Source organism: Oryza sativa, chromosome 9 (assembly GCF_034140825.1).
Source record: "Oryza sativa Japonica Group chromosome 9, ASM3414082v1".
NCBI classification, from domain to species: Eukaryota; Viridiplantae; Streptophyta; class Magnoliopsida; order Poales; family Poaceae; genus Oryza; species Oryza sativa.
In genome coordinates, this window is record NC_089043.1 from 6615481 (window position 1) to 6641799 (window position 26319).

The 26319-nt window shown below is 40.7% G+C and overlaps 2 protein-coding genes across 5 annotated transcripts; one reads left to right on the top strand and one right to left on the bottom strand.

The window, feature by feature from the left end:
* Nucleotides 1-3183: 3183 nt before the first annotated feature.
* LOC4346463 (PRA1 family protein H) lies at nt 3184-6645 on the top strand. Of its 3 annotated transcripts, none has more exons than XR_010735076.1 (4): nt 3184-3699; nt 3811-3950; nt 5731-5999; nt 6080-6645. XR_010735076.1 is itself a non-coding variant. In XM_015757146.2 (4 exons), exons 1-4 carry the CDS (start codon nt 3233-3235, stop codon nt 6172-6174), a joined length of 774 nt encoding a protein of 257 aa, XP_015612632.1. In that variant the 5' UTR covers nt 3184-3232; the 3' UTR covers nt 6175-6645. The 3 variants fall into 3 exon arrangements, 2 of the variants coding, with proteins under 2 accessions (XP_015612632.1, XP_015612631.1); XM_015757146.2 differs by having other exon boundaries at nt 5928-5999; XM_015757145.3 differs by having other exon boundaries at nt 3184-3950; nt 5928-5999.
* A 925-nt stretch (nt 6646-7570) lies between these two features.
* LOC4346464 (histone-lysine N-methyltransferase TRX1-like) lies at nt 7571-21852 on the bottom strand. Of its 2 annotated transcripts, XR_010734806.1 has the most exons (26): nt 21161-21852; nt 20985-21036; nt 20826-20900; nt 20327-20540; nt 19437-19560; nt 19249-19353; nt 18947-19143; nt 17530-17622; nt 17325-17422; nt 16166-16324; nt 15568-15693; nt 15431-15478; nt 15235-15352; nt 15100-15165; nt 14952-15013; nt 14819-14875; nt 14638-14706; nt 14263-14452; nt 13473-13736; nt 13040-13103; nt 12622-12683; nt 11773-11850; nt 10099-10194; nt 9199-9302; nt 8982-9124; nt 7622-7876 (listed from the first exon to the last, which is right to left on the bottom strand). XR_010734806.1 is itself a non-coding variant. In NM_001422703.1 (25 exons), exons 1-24 carry the CDS (start codon nt 21637-21639, stop codon nt 8992-8994), a joined length of 3069 nt encoding a protein of 1022 aa, NP_001409632.1. In that variant the 5' UTR covers nt 21640-21852; the 3' UTR covers nt 7571-7876; nt 8982-8991. The 2 variants fall into 2 exon arrangements, 1 of the variants encoding a protein (NP_001409632.1); NM_001422703.1 differs by lacking the exon at nt 13040-13103 and having other exon boundaries at nt 7571-7876.
* Between the last annotated feature and the right edge of the window lie 4467 nt (nt 21853-26319).

A 26319-nucleotide genomic window follows, 5' to 3' on the forward strand; every position in this document is an offset into this window, starting at 1 on the left:
GCAAAACATGCATATTTATTTGTAAACGGTAAAACATTTATAAATTGGGATCAACATGCTCAAGAGGAATGTGTGACTTGCCTTGCTTCTTCACTTGGATTTTCCGAACTCTTTTCCTCGCGACCGCGGACTTCCGAAACGACGGAAACTACACGCTGGCACGCAAAACGAGGAAAAACTCTAATAAAAACCAAGAAAACAGTACATAAAAAGTAAACAAACATGTAGAGCTTAATTTTAGATGAATTTTGCAAGTTGAATGGCTCAATTCGGAGTTCGAATGAATTAGATATGAATTTTAGAAGTTTTGAGCCATTTAAATGAATTTCTAGAATTAAACTCGATTTATTGCGCAATTATTATTTATTTTTCCAAAGGAAAAGAGGGTTGCTGACGTCATCAACGGGGAGGGGCGGCGCCGGCAAGCGGGCCCCACCGGTCAGCGGCACAAGGGCGCCGGTCCACCGTGGACCGGGACCACCGAGGCGGTTCACCGCCGGTCCACGGGAACCGACGGCCCGGATCGGCCCAAAGCCGATCGGACGGCCACGAGGCGGCGCGGCTGGGGCACGGTCACGGCTCAAAGCCGGCCAGCCGAGTGATGGCGCACGGCCGCGCGGCCACCGGGGAGAGGCAGCGCATGCGGGCGGTGGCGGCGCACGCTAGGGAGCGGCGGCGCGGCGCGGTAAGGTGAAGCGGCAGCCGGCTGCCCGGCACAGCCGGCAGCGGCGCGGAGCGCGGCGGCGGCGACCCGGTCGGACGGCCACCGGCGACGGCGGCGCGTCGCGAGCAGGCACAGGAGGTGGCCGACGAAGGGGAGGAAGGGGAGAGGGAGGGGAGTGCTCACCGAGCGTCACGACGGCAAACGGGCGGCCGACGGCAAGGAACGGCGGCGGCGAGGCTCCTCGGGAAGACGGCGCGACGGAGCTCCGGCAACGGGCGTCGCTCAGGAAGGGGCGGACGGGCTCGGCCTCGGTCTGAGGAAAATCAAGGAGGGGCTAGGGAGGTGAGAACTGGTGCGAGGTAAACGGAAACGACTGCCGACCACGACAATACAAGGAGGAGCTCACCGGCGACGAGGGAGGTGGAGCTCGGGCGGATTTCCGGCGAAGAGGGCCAGTGGCCGAGGATCTCCCCGTCCCTGCGGAGCCGAGGGAGGCGACGACGCGGGTCGGCGAGGACCGAAGCGGCGTTGCGACGCGGCTGGAGGTGGCCATGGTGAGGGAGAGAGGTGGTGCGCGTGGCGGCGGCGTTCCGGAGGCGAAATGGGAAAATGGAGTAGGGACCGGGGTGGAGCTCGGCGGGGTGATGCCGGCGGTGGCGGCGGCACGGCGCGGTGGTGGCTGGAGCGGCGAGGAGCGGCGGCTGGAGCTCGTCGGTGAGTGGTGGAGAGAGGGAGCGCGGTGAGGAGGGGGTTCCGACGATGGAATGGGGAAAACGGAGCGGGGCCGAGGTGCGGCAAGGCACGGCGAAGCCGCAGGTGGCGGCGGAACAGCACGGCGACGGTTGTAGCGGCGGTGACGAGCGGATGGAGAGTCGCCGATGAGTGGCGGCGATGGGAGCAGCGAGGGGAGCTCGGGAGAGCGCGCGGGAGGGGGCGGCGAGTTGGGGAAATGGATGAGGGGAGGCCGGGGTACACTTTTATAGGCCCCGGAGGGGGAGATCGTGGCCGAGTGGGGCGGCAACGGCCGGCGAAGTGGCGAGGCATCGTGGGATCGTGGGGGGCCAAACTGGCGCCGGTTTTTGGGGAAAAACGGGGGAGGTGGAGGAGAGGTGTGGCTTCCGGTCCCACGCGAGAGAGGGCTCGAGGAGGCCGGGAATGGCGGCGACGTGGGCGGTTTTCGGCGGCCATGGCGGCAACGGCAGCTGCCGGCCTGAGGTTGGGGATGACAGGTGGGGTCCACGGGTCCCACCTGTCGGAAAGAGAGGGAGGGAGAGGCCGGCTGGGGAGGCAAAACAGACTTGAGGGAGAGAGAGAGCCGAGCGGGCCGAGGGAGGAGGCCGGCCCGAGAGGGAGAGAAAGGAGGGGTTGGGCCGAAAGGGGCCCAAAGAGAGGAAAGAGGATTTTAATTGTTTTCTTTTTATTTTAATTGATACAATGATCTTTGTGCTATTAAAACTATTTCTCGAGCTCCGAAAATTCACGGAAAATTCTGGAGAGTACATTAGGGCACAAAGAATATTACAAAATATTCCCGGCCATTGATTTTTAAGGGAAAATTTCAAATTCTCCCATTATTTTACTTGATTAAATTGATTTATCTTTTATTTAATCTCTAGAAAATGTATTATTAATTGATTTTTATTCCCGAACGAAAATCGGGGCGTTACACCGCAGTCCCCTTCCCCATCGCCATCCGCGGCGGCCGGAGCCGACACCATCCCCATCCTACGTCGTCGCCGCCGCCGAAGTCCACCGCCGCCGCAGGTCACCCCGTAGCCCCAGGCCGGCGCGCCCCGTCGCCCCGTCGCCCCAGGCCGGCGCACCCCTGCCTCCAAGCCGCCTTGTATGGTTTGATATGGATGCAATGGCCATGTATGGTTTGATATGAACTTGTTGCTATAGGTGCAATGGTCATGCCCTTGTTTTTTCATGTGATATATCGTTATTTGTCCGCATGCAATGGTCATGCACCTATTTTTTCCTTTTTAAAAAAATTATTTCCGATTTTTCCTTATTTTTTCCACCATTTCCTAATTTTTCCCACATTTTCCTAATTTTTCCCGGATTTTTAAACATTTTTTAAATTTATTCTCACTTTTTCTGATTTTTACCTTTTTCAAAAAATTATTTTCCCTTTTTTTGATTTTTAACGCCTTTTCTAAATTATTTTTCACTTTTCTGATTTTTTAAACTTATTATTGTACACAAGGGCAAAACTGTCTTTACACAGCCCCTAACACCTATGTTATGTCTCCATCCATCCAAAATGGCACATGGGTCAACGAAAGTTGGGCTCATGACATACAAGTAACTCTAAACTTTTTTTGTGACACATAAGTAAGCAGCAATTTTCTTAATGACATAGGGGTAAAAGACTCTAATAAATTTGTCTCGTAGTTTACAAATATTTATTTTATTATTAGTGTATGTTTAATACTTTTCAAATGAGTATTCGTATACTTTTTACATCCACACACTGACACACCCTAAACTGGAGTGTATTGGGCAGACACCAGGCCAGAGCACCCTCATCCCTATCCTCCAGACGGAATCCTCCCCAGTGACGCCATGTCGTCTTCGTCGTCGTCGTTCAAGCCCAACCCGCTGTCGCTGAGTGTGCCGGACCCTGCTCTCGACCGCTGGCTCCGCGACTCCGGCTACCTCGACATCCTCGACTCCTCAGCCTCAGCCTCCGCCTCCGCCTCCACCTCCTCCTCCCCCTCCGCAACGACCACCACCGCCGCCGCCTCATCCACATCCACTCTCATCAACCCCACCTCCGCCGCCGCCGCCGTCCTCGCCTTCGCCCGTACCCTCGCCTCGGTCCTCGCGCTCAACCCCTTCGCTCGGCTGTCTACTACCGACCTCGCCGCGCCCACTCCCTCTTGGTCCCTCGCCTTCCTCGGTCCGCCCGGAGCCGCGTCCTACTCCTGGCCCCCGACCTCGACCCAGGCCCGACTCCGCGTCCAGGAGAACGTCCGCCGCTACGCCCGCAATTACGCCGCGCTCTCCATCCTTGTCTTCGCTTGCTGCCTGTATCATATGCATTGCCACCTTCCTAGTTCGTTAATTGTTGCGCTTATTGCTTTTATCTGTTCCCAGTCTCTGCGTCTGAGAAATATTTCTGCTACTGCTGGTGTGTCCAGGTACCGGATGCCAATGGCGCTGTTGGGAATGTTAGCCATCCTCATCGTGTGGGAGAGTGTGAGGTACTGCCGGGAGCGTTGGGGACTCGCCACCCGGGCGCCCGGGGTTGGGCAGTTTCTCCTTCATTCTGCACAGATTGGTGAGGTTTCCATTGCAAATGTGTTCCTGCACAATAAATCTTTAGAAAGAAAAATTGAGGTGTAATTGGTAACTGAACTAGCTCATCACAAAGAAACTGTATTAGATTAACAGTCTTGCTGACGGGGGACACATTGATTCTTAATATTTGAATAAGACTAGCAGTGAAGACCTTAAGGTTCATAAGAAAATCATTTCTACTTCTATATTCACTTTTATGCAATTCATAGGGTAAAGAAAAAGCATTTCCAAGAAATTGAAACATGACAATATTTAGTGCAGGATCCCTTCGTATTGTTTACATTAAAATGACAATGTTGTTATGGGCATGTTATAGTTCTTCAATTGTTAAAGCTTAAAAAAGAAGTTTCTCCATGGATCCCTTCGTATATGCAAGCCTTGAGACAGACCGACATACCTAAGATAATATTCTTGTGATCATGTTTTGGGGCATCCTAGACCTCGTTTTAATAATGAACAACAATCCTAAAAGCATAAAGTAGGTTTGAAGGACAACCAATCAGAAAATCCAAGAACTCCTCTATCTCTTCCTCACGCCATGGTGCCACGGTGATAGGGGTATCACCCTATCGATCTTGGGCATTCTGTTTCTGTATTCCCAAAACACCTAAGCCTGTGGCAGGTGCTCAGCCAATCTGTATCCACCTGCCCACCCATGTATACTGACATGATCATTGTCCATCACTAGAAGCCAGTCTAAATAGAGCCCATATATATAGCAAAGCCATTCTTGCGTCAAACTAGGAGATTGCCCATTTGATTTTCTATGAAAACGCTGAACTTCTTTATGATTGCTGGTAGGTTACTAAGCAGTCCCTAGGCTAGTTTTCATTGGAAAATTCTGCTTTATGATAGAAGAATACATTTATTCAAATCACTTGATCCTGTAGTTAACATGTTGATTCCTGTAGTTCCAAATACATATTTGCTCACAAGTTTCTTATTAACTAACTGTTCGACATATGTATTTGCTCTTTGAACTTGTGGAGATATCTTCACAGCTGACAATTGCACCTAAATTTTCAGTTTTTTTTAAAAAAAATGAAACGTTAGTTGAATTCTAAAACTTAAACTTGTGGCAGCATTGAATCTTTATCTATTTTGCATAGAACTTGTTAAAAAAATAAATCCTGCAGAAAGGTCCAATAATGAGCAACCATGTATTTCTCTTCTACATCAGATCATTAGGTTAAACAAATAAACGTTGGGAGTGAGTTGAATTATCTTATTTGATCATCGGTGCATCTCATGAATTTCAAAAAATCAACATCTTCAAGCCCTTTTACTAGCCCTTTGTTTGTCTTCATCGCTGGTAGTCTTACTAAGGTTTTACTTGAATGTATCTTTGGTGGATGACTGTATAGTTCTATTAAACATCAACATTTTAATTCGAATAGAAAGGATTGTGGACACATCCAGAAGCAGTCAGCAGCAGCAAAGATGTACCCCATCCAGTAAAAGAATACTTGATGTTTGACTTTATTCATGGTTTTTGAGATGCGACTTTACTGGTTTGACCACACTTTTATATTAAATTTAATTCATAGTATCTAATAAGTTTATTATATTATGGAAGTACATTTCAAGACAGATCTATATATGCCATGTTTATGTTTTTCAAACTACCTTTAAAAGTCATTTGATAGTCACAGTTTGAAAAGTTTGACAGGACATTGTCTAAAACGTCAAGTATTTCTGACTGTATAGAGTGCTACAAAGTGTGATGTGGCATTGATTATTGTTTGTGAACTTGCCCATAGGACTTCTAATTGTGCACAACGCAATCTTTAATGACCATGCCTGCAAAGATGTGGCGCCACTGAAATAGCACTCAGGTGGATGTAGTTTGGTTTTGCGCTCTGGCCAGATTTGTGCTTGACACCAGAATTGTCTAGTTCAGTTTGGTGGTTTCGTACTGGGTTCTCCATCATTATCTAACTCGTTTTATCGTAACCAGCTACTGCTGTGCTGGTTTATGTGTGCAGTCTGCAGTTTGCTCTTGTATATGCCATTGGGTTGAGTTATGCAGGTGAGTAATCCTCTACGCTTTCTTTGCTTTCTCCCAGTCTCTCTTCTGATTCTTCAAAAAAATTGTGTTATGTTTTGCAGTGATGATGTTGCATGCTTCTTTTCGAAAATTGACTCCTTCAAGTCTACCTGATCCTGGGAACAGAAACAGGAGGTTGCAACCAAAACGAAGCTAATTGATTCATCAGAGAAAAATAATAAAAAGAAAGCCATAATTCATGACAGACTGCAGATGCACCAGACAGGTATAAGTTATAACAGCCCACATGGTGCGAATGCAAAGTAGTCACCTATATCAGCACTGGTTAGTGGGTACTGTTGGAGGCTCGAGACTGCATTTTGGACTCGTTCAAGAGTTAGTCGTGGTCGAAGTTTGTTGACGAAACGGAATATGACGGTAGCGTCATTTTGATCCAATTTGATCTGATCTAATGGCATGAGAGCAAATGGTTAATTTTTATAGGTGTTCAACTAGAATATACCTTCGTGGCAAATATTAGCTGAGCTCTCCTAAAAGTGCGGCAAACGAACAGAGTCTTGTCGTGCTTGGTTTTCATTTTTCATTGTGGCTTGTGTTTTGTTTTATGGTTGATACAATGATACTTTACTTTTATGGTTGATTGTGTATATACATATTAATTAAGCTACGTACCCTCCCGCCGTTTCAAGTTACTTGCGTTTATTTGAAGTCAACATTTTAATCTATCTTTGGTCATCAAAACTCGTACAGCATAAGATTTCATTTTAATCTATTTTTTACCATCAATTTATATAAACTCGTATATCGTCAGATTTATATTTTTTTGGTTCATGGAAAATTCTTTTATAATATATAGTTCAGAAAATATTAAACTATATAGATTTTTATAAATTAATAATCAACGATATGTTTTAAATTAGGACAGGCATAAAAATTTGAAACGGAGGAAATACTTTTTCCTCAGCAGAAAATTGTGCCATGTGTAAAGTTGGGACTTGGGTGAATGACTCCAACTTGTTCATGTGCCTTGCACGGGTTCGGACTATTTGTAGTACCCACTACACGATTACTCTTACCAACACATTTGACCTTTTGATTTGAGCGAACTAAACAAGTCCGTGCACTAGCCTGGAGCCCTGGACAAATTGTATACCCACCCAGTTAAAGCAAACATTTTGTTTTGTTGTACATTTATGTAGGGCAGAGCTTTAGCCTTTACTACATCAGTTCTAAAATAAGTGCAGCAAGTTCTAAAATAAGTGCACCCATAAATTTTCATGACTAGTTTTGATCTTACGTCTTATTTAAAACTTTTTTATGATTAGTATTTTTTTTATTATTGTTAGATTATAAAACATGAATAGTAATTTATGTTTGACTTATGTATTTTAATTTTTTTAAAAAAATTAAATAAGATGGATGATTAAAGTTGGAGACAGAAAATTAAGATGGTGGGAGTAGCCATTAGGTCCGTCGGATGATCCAGATGCACAATCGTTCTACTATGGACGGCTGATAAGCAAAATGTGATTCAGAAGCTGCATCTCCATTGAACTATTGTTAACAGGACTTCTCAATCACGCACATGATTTCGACTCATTTGGTTGATAGGGCCAACATATAACTGATGACAAATGGACAAATTACATGAGAAGATCTGAATATTTTGATTATGCCACCACAAAGTAAGTTCCAATTATGGTACCAATAACAAATGGAATGCCAGACCTATGTCAGAATAGATGTACAATTACGATGGCATTCTTGTGTAAATGTGAGCAAAGAATAATTAGCATTTCTCACATGAAAAACTGAGGCAAATTTTTGCAATTTTGCCACTAGCCCCGAAGGAGCACAGTTCGCAATCCAGTACCCTGGGGCAATTCTAAATACGATCCCTGCAAATATTAAAGCTAACATTATAGTTTCAACTGTAGATCAAAATATCTTTTTGGCTTCAAGGAGACAGGATAAACATTAACGACAAGGCAAACAAATACACATCATGCCATGTGTACTTAAATGTACTTCTCTACAATTATGGGCTAATTAATGCGTAGAGATTAGATATCTGGCTACACAAATATTTCAATGTAAACTAATTATACATACATCAAATGTTTGCGCAAGTTTTTACCAGAATTAGCAAACTAGTAACCAAACACCCATATATTGTAACTACAAAACTAGAATAATAATTTATCTATATTTCCATAAATGAGTTGACTATATGATTTACCTTTATCTTCGATTATTCTTGTACTAGTTTGACAAAAGGCTAACTTTTGAGAATTAAGATTTTTTTTTTGCAAAGCAGAATGTGTCTATAATTGCTTGGCTCACGGCACTAATCTAGCTAACCTCTCACATTAGTGTTGTCAATTTTGATTGTATAAATCATAAAATTTAAACATACAACGATGTTATATGTGCTTGTTATGATCTATCGTTAGACTTGCCCGTGCTCAAGAAATATTTTAGATCCGCCACTGTTTTGACGTGAAACTGTAGGAGAGGCTCCTACCGTGCTATATATAGTATACAGATAAAATAATTTACAGGGAACTTTTGAGAATTATGGTGGTGGCATAATCTTCCTACCCTTGTAGGTTTTAAGTGTCACCACCATTTGCTTCTTTTTAAAGGGTTTTAAAACTAAAGGTAACTTCGGGGAGAAAAAATCAATCTACAATCTGTTCAAAAACCCATAGGTTGGAGATCCAGCTCAAAAGATCAACGGAACTAACAAACAAATCTATTTGTCCTTTAAAATTGGCAATATATGGCAAGAAACTTAAATTAATATCAACCAATTATAAGCAGGGCACAATAGAATTTAGGGGAAAAAAACACATGATTTTTACACAAAATTTTTTTTCCAACATCCTGAATGAACATTTTCAAGTTTCTCAATTAGAGGGTGCATCCATAAAATTTTTACAGGAGCGTACAACATATTACACGTCAGAATAGCACGCAAGGTAGATATGTGTATACACTGACCTCAGTCTGATCATTGTTGAAATAATTCACTTCTATTGACCCTTATTTTGGCTGATTGCCCCTCTGCTTCAACATCGTTAACAACTCCACGGCATTTTGGGAATCCACAATAACAAGGAAGTCGCTGATCACTCGAAACAAACCTGAATGAAGCACCATCTTATTATTGTAAGACTTGTTTTAAAAAGGTTGCAAGCAATTGATATTTCATTCTTACCTATAATCATAAGTCAACTCTTCCCATGGATTTATATCCCGCTTTGCAAAAATGATGATATGCTCATCCCCGAGAACACTTATGACGCGTGAATAACAATTCGGCTGCAATGGTAAAAAGAATTGTTACAACAACTGCATGTAAGAAAAAATTATTCCAAACATAGTCTTGACTTATGTATTCTTGTATCTACTAGTACTAAGTAAACCAGTAAAACATCATGAAGTACCATAATATCTGAACCCCCGTGCTAAAATGCCAAAGAATATTGCCAAATGTAGGGAATGAAAGCTATTTGGTTCCTTTCTTTTCATGGAGGTGCTGGTGTGTTTGCATGTGTTTTGAGGCTCTTTTTTGGGTTGGTGCTGGGGGGAGGAGAAAAGAGGGGGGGGGGGGGGGGGGGGGGGCGCGGTCACAAGTACAACAGATCAATCAATAATTGTATTGTCAATAGTCATTGATTGCTTCACTTTACAAAAAGAGTTCATTACTTCACAACTCACTGAGGAATTATTATTTCTATTGCTTGGTAAGAGACTGCTCACTTCAAGTTTTTGGCAGAAAAGGATAAATTTCCGTAGTTATTGTGAACTTTAGCCTATTGCTTCATTAGATCCAGCATTGCCTCGAGCATATTGTATTGCATTTTTCCTTTTGTCTTCACATTACGAGGAAAAAAGAGCAACATGTCCAGAATAGACACATAGGTGGTTATCATGCCAGTGGTGAAAATTTATGTCCAACTATCCAATGTGCAGAGTAACATAGATACAAGGATGTACCAAACTAAGGTTATGCAATGATCATCACCATGTGTTTTCAATAAGACAGCAGATGAAGCAATATTAGCTGCAAACAAAAACTGGAAAGCACTTTCATAAGGAGTGCATGTTTCCTTACCTCACAAGAATGATTAATTAAATGGGCAATGCTTCCTGCCCGCGTAGCATCTATAACACGCTCATCATCTATCCTGAACATGTACGTCCCAGCACCCTGCAGAAGTGATTTACTCTAAATAATTAGCAGACTGATTAAATGCATTGCAGCATATTCTTGTGCTTTCTTTTATTTTCATGAGAACTTACAACAATTGATTTGTCTAAAATATAATCTATAAAAATGATTCATTTATTTTCCCCCACGGGAATGATTGTCTAAAGAACACAGAAAGCATATCAGTTGGGCTACAAAAGGTGGACAAGAGCAAATTGTACTGTCATCTAATTATCTTTGCATATACTACAAATCAAGCATATCTTTTAAAATCAACACCCTAGTCACTAAGCTCACTGTATAAACAACAGGGTTTACTAGCCAAACAACTGGGAGAGTTCTGATGCCATGTTCCAATAGCACCCCCGTGAAATGACCTTCTCCTTGCTGCCTAATCAAGTTCATGCAGGCATGTCACAGGTTGCTCACAAGGAATGTCGTGATGATGACCCCCATCAAAGCTTTAAGGTTGAACTCCATGAACAAACCAATTACTTAACAATGAAAAGGTACACAAGTTAAACTTCACTTACCAAGCAAAAAACATTGATTTTTTTTTGGAAACTTACACTTTACCAGAGTTTTCCACATATAACCTTCAGGCTATTAGAAATTAGACAGTCATAAGATCACAGTTGAGTTAATAAGCTATCCTGTCAAGACGGGTACATTTGATCATATTTGCATACAAAGATATGCCATTGAACATCAGTTTTGCAGGACTGTACATCAAAATTTTCAAATAAGAAGACGTTAATTGGATAGAAATCATCAAAACCTTACCTCTATCCCATAACTTCAGAACTGATAGATTAGGTAGTCTTTCTAAAAAAGATAGACTAGGTAGGCAGGCAGAAAAAAAGTTAGTTAAATGGACAAATCCTTGTTTTTGGAAATTATGCATCATGGTAATATTACTGTTTTCTGTATCGGTGATACAAAGCATGTATTGTAAACCAATATTTTCATGGCACTCAACACCTCATGGTCAGTGTATACACAAATAAAAGAATAAAAATGGATAATAGATGGTAGATGGGACAATACTAAGCCATCCCACAACTCACTCAAGAAAAGGTCACCTAAGTTAGTCATTCCCTCCTCCCATATCACCAGATGTCCCTCCAGCAGCAGAGGAGAGAGGCAGTATTATGAGCATCAGGGAAGACAGTAAAGCAATAAAGCACACAGTACCAGAGTGGACTCCTCCCTCACTTATAAAAGAGAGGCGAATGAGCTATCATGAGCATTAGGGAAGACAGTAAAGCACAACAAAGCAGAGAGAAGGCAAACAGAGGTGGGGCAGTAGAGAACCGAGAAAGCACACAGTAAGTGTGAAGATACAACCGAATCCAGACGACAGAGGGGCTGGATGCAAGCTGCACTCTCCTTCCTCTTCCATGGTCAACCAGAGGCCAGATCCAAGCCACACCACCCCCCCCCCCCCCCCCCCAAGAATGCTGCTATTCATGGTACTAACCAAATACATGACATGCCATTGACTTGACAACACCATGAAGACCTTCATACCAACAATGGAATGACCAAAAAACTGAAAAACAAACTAACAGAACATACCACTAAAGAGTTGTATATGCGCCGCTCTCTAATGTCTGATATTGGTGGCCTGACGAGCTCTCCGATGTACTCAATCATCTGAACATGTAGATAGAAAAATAATTCATTAGCATCACAACAGTGAAATAATATTCAAAACTAACTTCTAATCAATTTATCTAATAAGTAGATATCAATAGGAATAATAAGCTGAGCAGCAACACAAATATTGCAAAATAGTTTTGCTATTGTCCTGGAGTCCATTAACAACACAATCAACATAAACTCTGCAAAGTATCGTCATTAGTTTTGTCATTAGGTCAAATTTCTACCCATATCATCTCTGCAACCTCTACCAAGAACTCTCATCAAGATTTCACCAAAGACTAAGACAGCAGATGGCTATCAGCAGGCATTGAGTCACTACAGTTAGCCACAACTGCTTCTGGGTCAATTTTAAGAAAATTATCTAACTGCTCACAGCCATTACAAACTAACAAAGAAGCTACTCTGCACTTCCTGCTGTTTACAGTACCATGGGGCAATCATGGATCATTATATATCTCCATATTTGTTACTTATTTCCACTGTAATGTTACTGAAAGTTCTCCCTACAAGACACTTAAGTTCCTTACAGAAAAGGAACACAATCCTTCTTTGGTTATGTTTGGCACTGCAATGCTGTGATGTGGACCTAGTTAGACAGGGGACTCTTTCCAATGTCCAGACAGGTTTTCCTAATACAACTACAGGAGAATAGCTCTCACCTCTCAACCAACTTCTACATCCGAAAATAGAAATAAATAAGTGATTTTCAAAATCCGCATAATGCCAAACGGAGGCTTTACAATGAAAAATAAATAAACATACCATGTCGCCTGCCTTGTGCGAAACCTTTGCAAAGACACCAAATCCATGAATTCTTGACTTTCCTGTCACAAATAATTAAAAAAAAGTTAAATAAAACGATATTCACAGAAACAGCCATTAGAACAGCACAAAATCACATATATGCCAATGTTTCAAAAACAACACAATCAAAATTTGCAATGCCATAGTTATGATGCACATGTCCAGGAATGACATTGATATTGATTCCTTAGGAAAGTGGACTCCGTTAATCCATTTCAGCTAATGCCCAAAACCAGTAAATCCTATTCCACTCCAAATCATGAGAATCGACAAGCTCATATATATGTATGTTTTCTTTACCAGGTGGATTTTACACAAAATATCTTATTTAACTTCTATAGATTCTACTTTTTGAAACCAAGGGCAGGAGCTATACCATTCATTTCATGAAGAGATTACACCAGCCCCAAAGGGAAAAAGCCAATGGACACCAACATATCCTGGTAGGCCACACCAAACAGGTCACCTCAACTCCTCACACAACACTAACACATAAGAGCACAACTGGGACAAACCACACCATTGATTCTACTGTTACTACAGAAAAGTATATACCACATTCACATCAAAGTTTGGTCGCAGCATGAAGGCAAAGGAAATTGACAAGTACTATAAAGTAAATGATATGTAAAATAGCAACATATTATGATCACAAAAGTAATATCATGTACTTCTCCTGAAAGCATTATTATTATTGCAACAATGTTAAGGATTTGGTCAGCTTTACAACATAAAATGATAGTTCTATTTTCAGTCCACAAAAACGATAATTCCATGGAGATGCTACTGGTACAGATTAATGGACTTACCAAAAGCTAGTCTCCTCCTGAATGTAGCCTTCATGCTTTTATACTTTTCAATCATAGAAGACACGTTGCCAACAGCTTCTTGATGTGCAACATCCAAAAAGCCAACTGATTGAATTGGTTCACTGATAGCATCATGGCCTACTCTATTTTGGCAGAAACCACTAACAATATAAGGCATATTCTCTACATATAAACGTTTTACAGAAGCGGTAGCCATAACTTGAGGTTGCTTTTGGCCCCTTCTCCCATGGATATTATAAGGTTCTGAAAAGGAAGGCAAGTAATGGAGAAATGAAACATGATCAGAGAACTGGTTGTGCAATAACAAAAGCAGGAAAATATATGCTTAAACTAGCAAAATGCTCGTGTTGGAACGGATTTTTTTTTAAAAAAATACATCAAAAGTTTAAAACTAAAAAAGCTATACATATTTCTCATGGAAAAACATATATGATCTGCAAGCAAACAACAATACACAGATAGCCAAACAAAGTGCACAAAAGATCTATTTATCCACGCTTAGAAAGATCCCACCAACTCTAGAGGCCATGGTGAGATGGCACTGGCAGACTCACTACCACCACAACTACTAGGTTCTTTTATGTAGTAGAGGATAAACAATACAGCATTTGCATAACTAATTAGCTCAATCCCATAAGATTGCAAGGATTAATTGTCAAACACAAATAGCAGAAAAAAAAATGGATACTTTAAATAAACAACCAAATTTATTATGCAGAAAACTTGACAAAACTTGCTCTTAGCCTCAAGTAAACATTTGCTCTCTTACCAGTCCTTGCACAACCGGATGGTGGAACTGCATCTGTCTGAACTACCACAGCAGGCTTAGCAAGGTTACTTTCAAGAGATGGACGTTCAGTCGATGGTTGTCTGTGCTTCTTGCAGTATGAAAGTAGACGAATACATGGGTCCTCATCCTCATCAAGTAACATGAGGTGGATTTTGTCATCATCTTCAAGCTAAAATTAACAAAATGGTTGCACATGAATACAAATACTTAATTAGGAAACAGAATAAGTTATCAAGTACCCCCTCCGTCCCAAAATAGCACCCCTCTAGTTCAAATTTGAACTAGAAGAGCGCACTTATTTTGGGAGGGAGTAGGAGTAAATAATATGCCACATCATAAAGATCAAGAGGATACCTCAACACAAAGATCAGCAGCACGTGCACAAAGAGGGTGATATGCAACACGACAGGTAGGATGAGAACACTATATTGAGGAAGGAAAAGTATCATGATCTCTTTCAAGGAAAGAAAAGGAAATGAGCAAATAATATGTTATGATGACCCAATCACAGGTTTAAAAACGGTTGCAAAAGTACCTGTATGCAAGCTCCATAAGCAACTCCGCAAATGCTGCATAGAAGTTTCCAGCGGTCCTGCATAGACAACATCAGTGACACTCTGACAAAAATAGGATCACACCAAAATCAACAGCAGAAAGGAAAAATGAACCTTGTTGATTCTGCTCAATCCATCAATCGGTTCCATTCTCTTCACATCTTTTAAGCAAGTTTCTGTACCAAAGTTAGGATTAATATAATTAAAAGCATGTCCTGGCAAAACATCACTAAGATATGTGGATCAATAAAAGTCATTATACCAGGAATCCATATAGCACATGCAAGATGAGCCCAACGACCATCTGTTGTTGGTTTCATTGCGCCCCCTAAATAAAGGGAATCATCACATAAGTTTATAGCCTTGTTATGCAAGAAACTGCAACATGATTCTATACCTGTTACTGGACAAAGACAGCATCGTGGAGAAACACGAGGCGCCTCAGGTCGACACAGGTTGCAAAGCCAAAGGACTCCATTCAATGGTTCGAGTTCACCATAGCATCTAGCATGTACCTGTATCATGTTTAACACTTATGTAAACAACTCCATATTTAACATCTTCAAGGAGCTAGTCAATGAAAGCATGCCTACCATCATACGGCACTTATCACATTGCAAGAACAAATTGTCTTCGTATTCCTGCAATTCAAAAGAGTATAAATAATAATCCATTTGGTTATTCACCCTTTGAATAGCTTATGTATGAGAACAGAGTAAAGATCATTTACCTCATCCATATCACAAACACTACAATAGTCTAGATCTTTCCAATTTACATGAACAGCTCTATACCCACGAAAGGTGTCTCCAGCATTTTCAAAATACTTTAAGCATGACCTTGCATTGGGTAACTCCTAAAATACACAGTTGAATTAGTTTTTAAAAAGGAATGGAATGCATTTCTAGGCATAAAAATGTCAATATGGGAAACAAAGGCAAGTATCACCAAACAATCAGACATAGCACAACACACTGCAGACAGTGCAGGGGCACTAGCAATTATCATGAAACCTTTTTTTCTCTTTGATAAACTTCCAGAAACCAATAGCTTGACAGTAGAACTATACAACCATCAGACAATCATACATTCATAAAAACATATAAACTCTTAGTCTGCACGAATTCACTACAAAAACATGAATGGTAATGAAATGAAATACCAATGACAAAAGGCTTTAGATGATTATGCAGATATAAGGAAGTTTTCAGACAGAAAATAGTATAAAAAGACACTATGGTTAAAAAGAATTGATTTGATTGTCCATCACCAATGCACTACCAAAACAAAAGAAAAACTAAAACTTGAAGAGTTATTTGTTCAAAAACCTGAATAAGTTGCCGTATTTGTGGATTTGAAAAGCCAAACATATAGGAACCAGATCCCTGACAAACATCTCTGTCCAATCCAGAGGCCACATTGCGCTGTTTTTCCTTTAATCTACAATATATCTCCTTCCAACATGTATTTGGGGTAGAGCCATCAATCTGGTCATCAGAATGCATTAGATCAAGACAACGTACAGAGTTCAAAATAAATTTGTACACATACATACAAAGAGATACTTGCTGGTCATCCTCACAAATTGCTCCTTTTCCATGAAATAACTAGTGATAACTGATAGTGATATGTAACCCAACTGGTTTGAAAATACAAGAAAAGATTCTATATGCCATTCTGGAAATGTAATAATTGATACTAGACATATGGAAACATATGAGATCAAATAATCACTTATTCAAATGCCTATTCCTACAAGAATATCTCATTGTTTAATAGACGGAGCTGGGGGCTTATGGTTATGTCTTGCACCCGTTCGCCCTCCAGATCGTTGGCTACAATTATGCAGCCATTTATGTGCTATTCAAAGAAATTAATAGAAAAATATTGTATCTCTGTTGGAGATGAGTATGTACAGGTGGTTAATCAGTCTCATTCGCATATATCATGTATATACAGTTTATATTTGAAGATAATAAATTATTTATTGCATTTTATATATTAGACTAATAGCATACTTGGTTGTGATTCATTGCAATGCACATACATATTGCTGATTTTGGATAAAAATGGTGACAACAATCAAGCGAGAAGATGACGCAACCAGGAATGATAGGACGGTCAGTAATTACTGGAGTATGAAGTCCATTTAATTACAACAACACCTTTAAAAGCTCATTATTAAAATTCGAAACATTTCCATCACATCAGATACACAATGACATTTGATTCTAGATATTTCATCAAATGGAAAGACTGAACTTAAGCAAGTGAGAGTGTGAGACAACCAGCAATCTCAACTGTGATAAGACAATTAGATTGATAATAAATGTCAATAGAGTATGTGTTTTCAGTTTACGATAATCATTCCAAACATATCGATGATACAATATCTCATGATAAACTATATTCTGAAAAGGTAAAATTCAACTAAAACACATGTTTTCAATGGTAAAAAAAAATCAGTAAAATTGTTAAACTGCTTACCTGTGTTCCATCTTCTGATGTGACCCTAAACAATGGCCGAGCTTTTATATCTGAATTCCTCAGTACCTCCATTTTGTAAAGTATTACTACATGTGGATCTGCAACAATAATAATGTACTGATTCTGAAACTACTGAAGTGAATTTAACAATGGTTTATTACATTTGCTATAAGCTTGACAACAAAATTCTCAAACAGATAACTACCTTTCACTGATCTGAACTTCCTGAAAGCAGTATACCCTTCAGGCCATATATGCTTTTTGTTATGGAAATAGTCTGAGTCAGTTACTATCCTACCTGAAAAGCTCAGAGAGGAGTACAATAATGGAAGGGTTAAACTTAGATACACTAGGACCAAAAGTATCAACATGAAAAATTCAGGCTGCACCAAAAGAAGCACTCATCAAATGCTCTACAAATAAATTTTTGATAAGTTCAACACAGACAAATAATGGCTGTACATATTATCCAATCAAGTGCCTTCTATATGTAAAGGTCAGGGCAATGGCTGTGTGTTGAAACCAATTTGTTTCAACAGAAATGTAATCAAACTGCCTTGCTGTTGGTAACTAGGTATGATTCTTTTGCAACCATAAAATTAGAAATTCGACAATCATGTTAAGAATGTAGCGAGTAACAAAGCCTTTCAAAAAGTGCAGGAGAAACGTAGTTCAAATTTCAGTGACAAGAAGCATACAAGAAATCTGCAGGAAAAAACTAAAACAGGAATCACTTATGTCTTTCAGGGGTTTTGGGTTAGGTCAATAAACTAAATCGTGCAAATAAAATATATTTTTAAGGATCTATTATCTAAAAGTTTAGGACTCCTGCACAAACTAAACTTCTAATCTGTACCCAGAACAAAAATGATGAGATTAGGAGGGCTCTTTTCCAGATGGATCCCACAAAGGCTGGAACAGGTACTGATGGATTCCCAGCATTGTTCTATCAGACACACTGGGAGATTATTGGAGATGAGATTAGTGATGTGGTTCGCAGCTAAATGGTGCGGAGGTCCCTGAGGGGTTTGTGACAATATAAATGTATTTATCCTAAAAGTGTCAAAGCCTGATCTCCTAACCAATTTCCGCCCATCAGTTTGTGTAACGTGCTGTACAAAATTGCTTCAAAGGTACTAGCAAACCGACTTAAAATCTTTCTGAATGATGTGTTTGATTATCAAAGTGCTTTTGTACCAGGGTGTCTTATTACTAACAATGCCCTAATTGCTCTTGAGTGTCTGCATACCATAAGAAGAACAAAATGGGACCCACTTATTAAGCTGGTCTAGCCTGACAGAACAAATTGGCCTTTAGCATTCTTCAGCACCATAGCTCATAGATAGTGCAAAATTATATTTCACAAAAAAAAGTGTGGTATCCTTCAACTTGGTAGGAACAAGAAGGCTGTCATTTCCACAAAAGAAAAGGATATTCATGCTTGCGCCATATTTCTAACTTATTTTTGTAATAATATGCAAATATGTGACTTCGCTCTTGTTATGTTTCTCTACTTCTCTGTTGATATTATTGACAATCTATAAAGCCTGAAACTTTGCTTCTTGGTATACTTAGAAAAAGAAATAAAATTTTCTCTATTCATATTATTTGTTAAAACATACCTAATTTGCTCACACGAAGATTTCCTAGTTCTATTGGAGTCATCTCATCATAATCCCCTCCGCTTTCAGCTGTTTTATCTTCAGATAAATTGTCACAAGAATGTACATCTTTATTGGAATTAGCATCAGAACTGCCCTTTTCCATGGATTTCTGTAGTTGCAACATATTTTCTGGGAGAAGCTGTGTGCAGAGAAACCTATAAAGTATAAAATGGAATCTGAATACTGTACTGAGCACCTCGCAGTATAAGATTAAAAAAATATGCTGGATTAGTTCTAAAAAAGAGGCTTTGGACACATACTCCTTGGCTTCTTCTAAACTCCGATAGAAGCGTGCTTGCTTGCATTTAAGATGCAAAGAAGAAAGAAGGCCATTCAGAAAGGGCACCGCTTGCTTCAACTTAATCCTGAGGTAAAAAAAACATAACTTCTAGGGTACCTTTCTAAGAAAAATGAAGATTATCTTAGATATCCTTTTACAGAATCAAACCTGGCAAAATCATGAGTACCAAAGAATTGAACAAGTATCGACTGATCTAGTCGGCCTGGCTTCAAAGCCCTGTTAGCAGGAACATTTGATTCATCCACCACAACAGCTGGCCACATGGCATGACCTGTTGAAACAAATGACAAATTAATTTCAGGTCTCCTAAAAGATGAACACCTCACAAGGGTGTGCATCAATCACTTCTCACTGAATTAAACAAAGAACAAAACTCCATGCCCCTAGCTTTTAGTACGTGTAATTAATAATTTATCACACAGGAAAGTATGAACTAAAGAAACTTCAAATTCAAAGAATAAACACTCCACAGGCAAATAAAGCACAAGAGACTAACTTACATTGGTTACAAACCAATGTCAGTCAATTTAAGAGAAAAACATGAAAACATCATAGAAAACCATAAAGGTCACACCAGCTTATAACTATCTGTACAACGAAACCTTAAAACCTCTGGGAACTAATATGCACAAAAACTACTTTCGATGCAATAATTTTTGTAAAATAAATGTAGCATATGATTAGAAAAGGTAATGGTCAAATGTGGAGACCGTGCCAATGTCCCAATGTGCATATTGGAGATCGTGCCAATGTCCTAAACATCAACTCATTGAGTAAAATCAAAATTCTGCAGAAGTGAAATCATGTGGCATTTGTAATGGAGCTCACGATACAAAGTGCATTAGTGGGTTAACACAAACTTCCGTCAACAATGCAATAAATTAATACAGCTAAAAATAATTGGAATCTGCGTCATAGGAATACATTGCTATTATAAATTCTAGTGACATGCTACAAAAAAAATATAACCATGAAATTAATAATATTCAGCTGAAAACACCAGAAGTCAGAGGTACAAAACACAATAGGATGAGTACCTGTAAGTTTAGCCCACACAAGATCACCTGGATCAAGACCTTGGTAATCATGAAGGCTAACAGCAAGGGCAAGCAACTCATCATAGCCCCTCTTGTTCAGATTGGAAATTCCAAATTTCAAGTTCCTGCACTTCATTTCTTCAGATGAAATAGAAAATTTTATCCTTTCATCAGCTAGGTTAAGGTCCTCTGATTCGCCATCATCATACTTTACCTGCAGTAAGTACGTTTAAACCGAGTTCTTAATAATTTTCTTTCAAATCGTGTACTTTCATAATTCAGACATAGAGGGGTTGAATTTAAATTAAAGAAACAACAAACGTAAAATGTATCTAGCATCTGGCATTAAAAATTGAATTTTGATAGTGAGAAAATCCAGTACGAAATTAGCAAAAGCAAGCATTATCAATCAACTAAGAAACAATGGAGAATTTGCTGAACTAAACAATGATTTAAGGGGAAAAAACATCTTCACACTGGGAAGGATCAGAGATCATACGGAATGTTTCTTAGTCGCTTCATTGTACCCTGTGATAGAACCCTTGTACCAATCCTCATCGAGGGGCCAGAAAACCTACATACACTGCAAGGTTCAGGTCCCAGCCTCTTACATTCCCCTAAAAAGAAGCTAATAAAAATCTTTGTCAAGAACTTTTGCCTTGCATCCTAATCCCACAAAGGCCAGTGGATCCGCAGCCTCAATTTCCAACCTGCGACAGAACCAGCGTCAGGAACAAATCACATTTTTGACAGTTCCTTTTAAATGAAGTACTTCCACTGAAGGCCATGAGGGAAGATATTATTCCGAGGCAAGCGTAGACAGATCCAACTCACTCCAACCATCTCCTCCCAGCCGAGGAGGCAGCTTCCTTGTGCACGCCCTGCCGCTGCCGCCTCTTGGGTTCAGAGAAGTAACCCCTCCTCTCAGCCCCTCCGCTACGCCTCAGGCAGCGCCGCCGCGCGGGCTCCTCCCCATCCCCGCCTAATGCGGGCGGGGCTTGCCCCAGGCTCAGCAGCTCGTACTTGAGAGAACCCTTCCGCCGTGTAACCTCCTCATCCTCGTCGTCCTCCCGGGGGTGCAGCATCGGTGGTGCTGTGGCAGGCGAGGGAGGTGGCCCCTCGACCCGCGGCTTCTTACGGCGGCGGCGGTAGTAGACGATCACGGGGGGCTTGCCGTCCTCGGCGGAGCGGGGCTTCTTGGGGAGAGGGCACGGAGCAGAGGAGGAGTAGACGCGGCCAAGTGGGAGGTAGCGAATTGGGTGGTCCACCTCCTCCTCCTCGTGCACGAAGCCCCCCTCCACCGCGATCACCATGGCTGGGCTGGCTAGGGTTTCGGCTCTAGGGCTTCGCCACTGGAGGGGTTTAGGGATTTGGGGTTCCGGGGGAGGGAAGTTTTGGGGGCCCTGAGGCCCTCGCGAAAATTTTTTGCCGTTTCCCGCCGGAGGACGCCCCTCGCCCCCCTCCTCACTCCGGTCGGCCCCCGGAGGCTTGGGGGACGATGGGGATTGATTTCCCGATTTCCTTTTATTTTTCCTTTTTTTTCCCTCGCCGCTTTTTGGGCTACCGGCCGTGGCGGCCTCCATCCGCGCCAGTAGACTACTGTCGTCGCCTACTGCGTTTCTCCTATAACGTACAATGGTGGTTGTTAATAGTGGTCTTTTAGCGTTGCTAATTAGGAATACTTAATGATATGGAGGAAAGAGAAAGAGGAGAAACAAAACATCGTTGTTATGCATGACAACGGCTTAACAATGACTTTTAGTCACTATAATATGAAAATATGGTTGCACGAGGATAAAAATATGGAAATAATATTAACAAAAGGAATATTTTTTGAGTTAATGATTAGAGCCTTTGTCGTCTCAACTATTGTAAAGATATGGTCTCTAAATAATCTTGTATTGTTTAAGAGACCATACCCGTCTCTACCATTGAACATGCCTAAAAAATGAATAATCGGATATGATATACTCCCTCCATTCCTAATTGATCTACATATTACATGAGTGCACCCAAATACCAATAAACTTGATGCATGCACAATCCCCACTATTTTCTAGCCAATAGCAAATCAAAGCACTTGTGTGTATGGATGCATGCATCAATGCTCATTTACCCAATGCACAAATAACGAATAGATTTAATAAATAAACACAAATATGAAGATCATTTAGGAATATATGTAGATCAATTAAGAATGGAGGGAGTAATATTTAGATTTATAGTAATAGGTTGTGTCATATGTGGTACTAGGTTAATTTTTTATGGAACGGAGGGAGTACTCGCCTTTGAGGGAATTTTCTATTACTTGCAAGGGCGTGCGTTGCAACGGGATTTAAAAAATATATATGGTAACAGTTTCACCCTGTGAATAAGTATATTTGAAACTACTACGTTGTCATCCGATTGTTGTCCGACCATGTTACGGTATGGGCGTAGCTAACAGGCGTACGCCAAGATTTATAGCGGCATGAATCATCTATTGTGTGTGAGGCTTTCATCGTTGCTTTGGTCGTACACTGGGGTTGGACAGCAATGTCGTATGTATATTATTTTCAATCGGAAACTCATCTTCTAAAGGAACAATTCATATGTATGTATATTGTGCAGGTACTTACGGTGATGGTGGCCGGCCCTAGATGAAACCAAAAATTAGATGACAAGCAAAATCAGGATAACCTAACGGACCGATGGTATAGCTTAATATATTTTAAATAAGTGAGATCTTAATATAAATAGCAGATTTAGTATATCAAGTAACATATAAAGAACGAGATAACTAAACCAAGTAGAATCGGCTGAAACTCCGATGATATCTCTATTAGCGATCATAAGACAAGCTAGATATTATAATTCAGAGCATTACTTAATAGATCAAACCTAACTGATGCAGCATTAAGCATGAAGAGAAATATAAAATCTAAACAAGTTAATGATAGCCTTTTTAAGATGGTAGATACACCATATAATCTACCTCAGCATTAATATCTAACCCTATCGGCTATTTTCAATGATAGAGGCTAGCCGATGAAGTTAGATAGTAATATCGATCTAGATTATAGCATATATGATAACTCAACGATTTACATAGACAAGATTAAAGTGTCATGGAGATATAAGCACTAATCCTGAGAACGCAAACCACCATAACAAGTTTTACCTTTTCGCCAGAGATCAAAACCGATGTAGCCCAACTCAAAAGCAAGAACTCGTCGAAACAATTGAAATAGAAAAAGGTGGTGATGCGCCGAGAGTATTATTGAACTGGTGTTATCTGTTTTAGGGTCATATTTATACCCAAAGTACCTGATATGTCCTTGCCGGACACGACTCTATCTCTATTACAATTTAAAATACGAACAAGTCCCTTAAGCGGACTCTTACCAAAAATATCTCTAAAAAAACTACCAGAATATCCTAATTAATAGATACAATTGCCTTCTTTGGACTCAATCCATACATGGCAATGCTTGTGCGGCGCCTCAACCGATCCCAACAATGATTCTAGAACCATCTTCCTGAGATCGGCTACATCGGCTTCTCCTTGTCCGATTCAGTATTAGCCGATGCAGACAACAGTCGATGCTGTTCATAGCCGATGTGCACTCTGTTTCCAAGGAACGAACCCTTTCCAGATCCGCTTCGACTTTAACTCCAAATCCGATCTATGATTTACCAAATTTGGTCGTTAACACATGCCCCCCCAAGTCCACTATATTTGTAATGTTACGGATTTGCTCAATCCTATCTCCGCCCGTATCTAGGGTTTCTTTTCTGTTTTGGCCGTTATCGCGCTTCTTTTAAATAGCAACCATTGCTTTGAAATTTTCACGCTGTCACTTCCGTTTTCAATGTTTTTAGCCAAAACATTCCCCAATCTTTCCGGCGATTTCCTCGAGACCTTCGGCGAGCTCACAGGCGACCTCCTGGTTCGGCGGTGATCCCAACTCCGACAATGTCGACCTCCACCAATCCCTCAAGCGCTCCAATGGCCGAGTTTCCCGAGGTAAGCCCGTCGGCTAAAGCATTATATTTTCTTGTTGCAATCTAATTTTCTCTTCATAATCCTCCTTTTCTTCCTTCTTTACTCTAGCATCTTTCCCATCAGATCGCAATTCCTAGTCTGTGCTATCCAAATCAGTTTTTCTTAGGCCCAATCGGCAATCCAGATCCCACTCTATTTACTAATGCTGAAACCAACAGAAATCCCCTTTAGATAGACCAACCCTAGCCTTGGTCATTGGAGTGGAACCTTTAAATCTTGGCCTTCTAGTGTAAAACCCTGGCCAGATTGGTACATAAGGGTATCAGCTAGCAAACAAACCCACTGGGAAGAACTTGGGATTTTCACAGTGCTTAGCCCTCACTATAGCCAATACGAACAAAGATGAATCTATGCTATCGGCTGCAACCTACTTCTGGTCAGATACCTTCAATGCTTTCTTATTCGGCCAAGGGCAGATGACACCAACTCTCTTAGATATTACCATGCTCACAGGCTTGGATATCACTTCATCGGCTAACCCAGTCAGCTTAAACACCAAAAGCAAATTTTCCTACAAGACTAGAAGTATTGGGGGTTGGATTGGTTATATCAAAATGAACATGGGAAATGGGCCTGTAACCCTGCAGGAACATGTAACTTTTCTGATGATGTGGCTGGAGAAGTTCCTGTTTTGTGGTCCTAGCTGTAGTCCTACCACCAATTGGCAACACCTAGCCGAAGCCTTAGTCGACGAGAGACAATTTCCTCTAGGCAAATATCTCCTAGGGGCAATTTACCAAACTTTGAGCTCAGCAACGACTAGAATTGCTTCAGACGTTGTTATCTGTCACGCCCTAAAGTTTCCTCTCTCTTGCTTTAAAATTGGTTAAATAAATCATCCGAAGAAATGGTTTCAATTAACCTAGAGCTAATTCCTTAATTAATAAACGCAATCAATAATTGGAAATGGCATTGTGGGATTTTTCTTGGGTCCCACATGTCACAATACATTAACAGGATTTTTAGCGAAATTTTTAGAGCCCTATAAATAATTTTAACCAATTAAAATTGATTTATCCGCAATATTTAATCCATGGAAATCATTTTCCCTTTTTTCCTTTTTCCCTTTTCCTCCTTTTCCCTTTGTTGGGCCGTCAGCCCATTTCCTCCTGCGCTCGGCCTCCTCTTCGTTGGGCCAGCCCGCGCCCCACTTATCAGGTCCCAAAACTAATGACTTGGATCCGACAATGATTAATCTATCAAGGCCTAGATAAATATTGATACATATAATATAGTTGGTTCTTCATTGCATATGTAAAGTTTACAATACTTGGGATTTACAAAGATGGTTGCTTAACTAATTATACATAGGGTTACTATTATACAGCGGAAGTCTATTGTAGTTTGACTAGGAAGGAACAAACTCTAAGGGTTCTCTAAATTATCGGGGTCGTCATAGTAGTAGTCATAAGGGTCCTCCTCTTGACCTAGATCTGAAAAAGGGTTAAATTGAGCAAGGGTGACTATTCACAATACTCAGCAAGATATTGCGGAAATATGTTATGCATGGATATATAGTGGGGTTGTTTGCATAAAGCAAATATAGGCAATTTGGTAGATTAAGCAAGAATTTAACAAGATACAATTATCAAGTTTCTAAGCAAATACTATATGAGTCCCAATGCTCAAAACCGTGAGCACGACTATTCGAATAGATTCATTTATACTTTACTGCAGTAAATGTACGCTTTACCCACAGCCCACAACGTGTTGATAATCATCAGCTTCAGTCATGGCCCAGCATTAGGTTACTAACAGTAGTGGCACCTGTTCCATGAACTCTAGTCCTCATACGCTCTGAACGTACGTTATCAGCAGCGTGAGGAGTTCTGGCGTTCCCGGGGTATTTAGAGAGGACTAATTGTATGACACCATGTCATCGCAATCAGGGTGTATAAAATAAATCACGTGATATAATAATTCATCTCAAATAGTTACTTGCGCCTCG

What these genes read in the sequence shown, in the direction of transcription:
- LOC4346463 (XM_015757145.3), top strand. Translation starts at nt 3,233, where the DNA reads ATGTCGTCTTCGTCGTCGTCGTTCAAGCCCAACCCGCTGTCGCTGAGT. An exon ending in CCTTCATTCTGCACAGATTG is followed by an intron (nt 3,951 to 5,927) that starts GTGAGGTTTCCA and finishes TATCGTAACCAG; the next exon opens with CTACTGCTGTGCTGGTTTAT. An exon ending in CATTGGGTTGAGTTATGCAG is followed by an intron (nt 6,000 to 6,079) that starts GTGAGTAATCCT and finishes TATGTTTTGCAG; the next exon opens with TGATGATGTTGCATGCTTCT.
- LOC4346464 (NM_001422703.1), bottom strand. Translation starts at nt 21,639, where the DNA reads ATGGTGATCGCGGTGGAGGGGGGCTTCGTGCACGAGGAGGAGGAGGTG. An exon ending in AAGCGACTAAGAAACATTCC is followed by an intron (nt 20,541 to 20,825) that starts GTATGATCTCTG and finishes TACTTACTGCAG; the next exon opens with GTAAAGTATGATGATGGCGA. An exon ending in CAGGAGGAGACTAGCTTTTG is followed by an intron (nt 12,684 to 13,472) that starts GTAAGTCCATTA and finishes TATTTGTGACAG; the next exon opens with GAAAGTCAAGAATTCATGGA.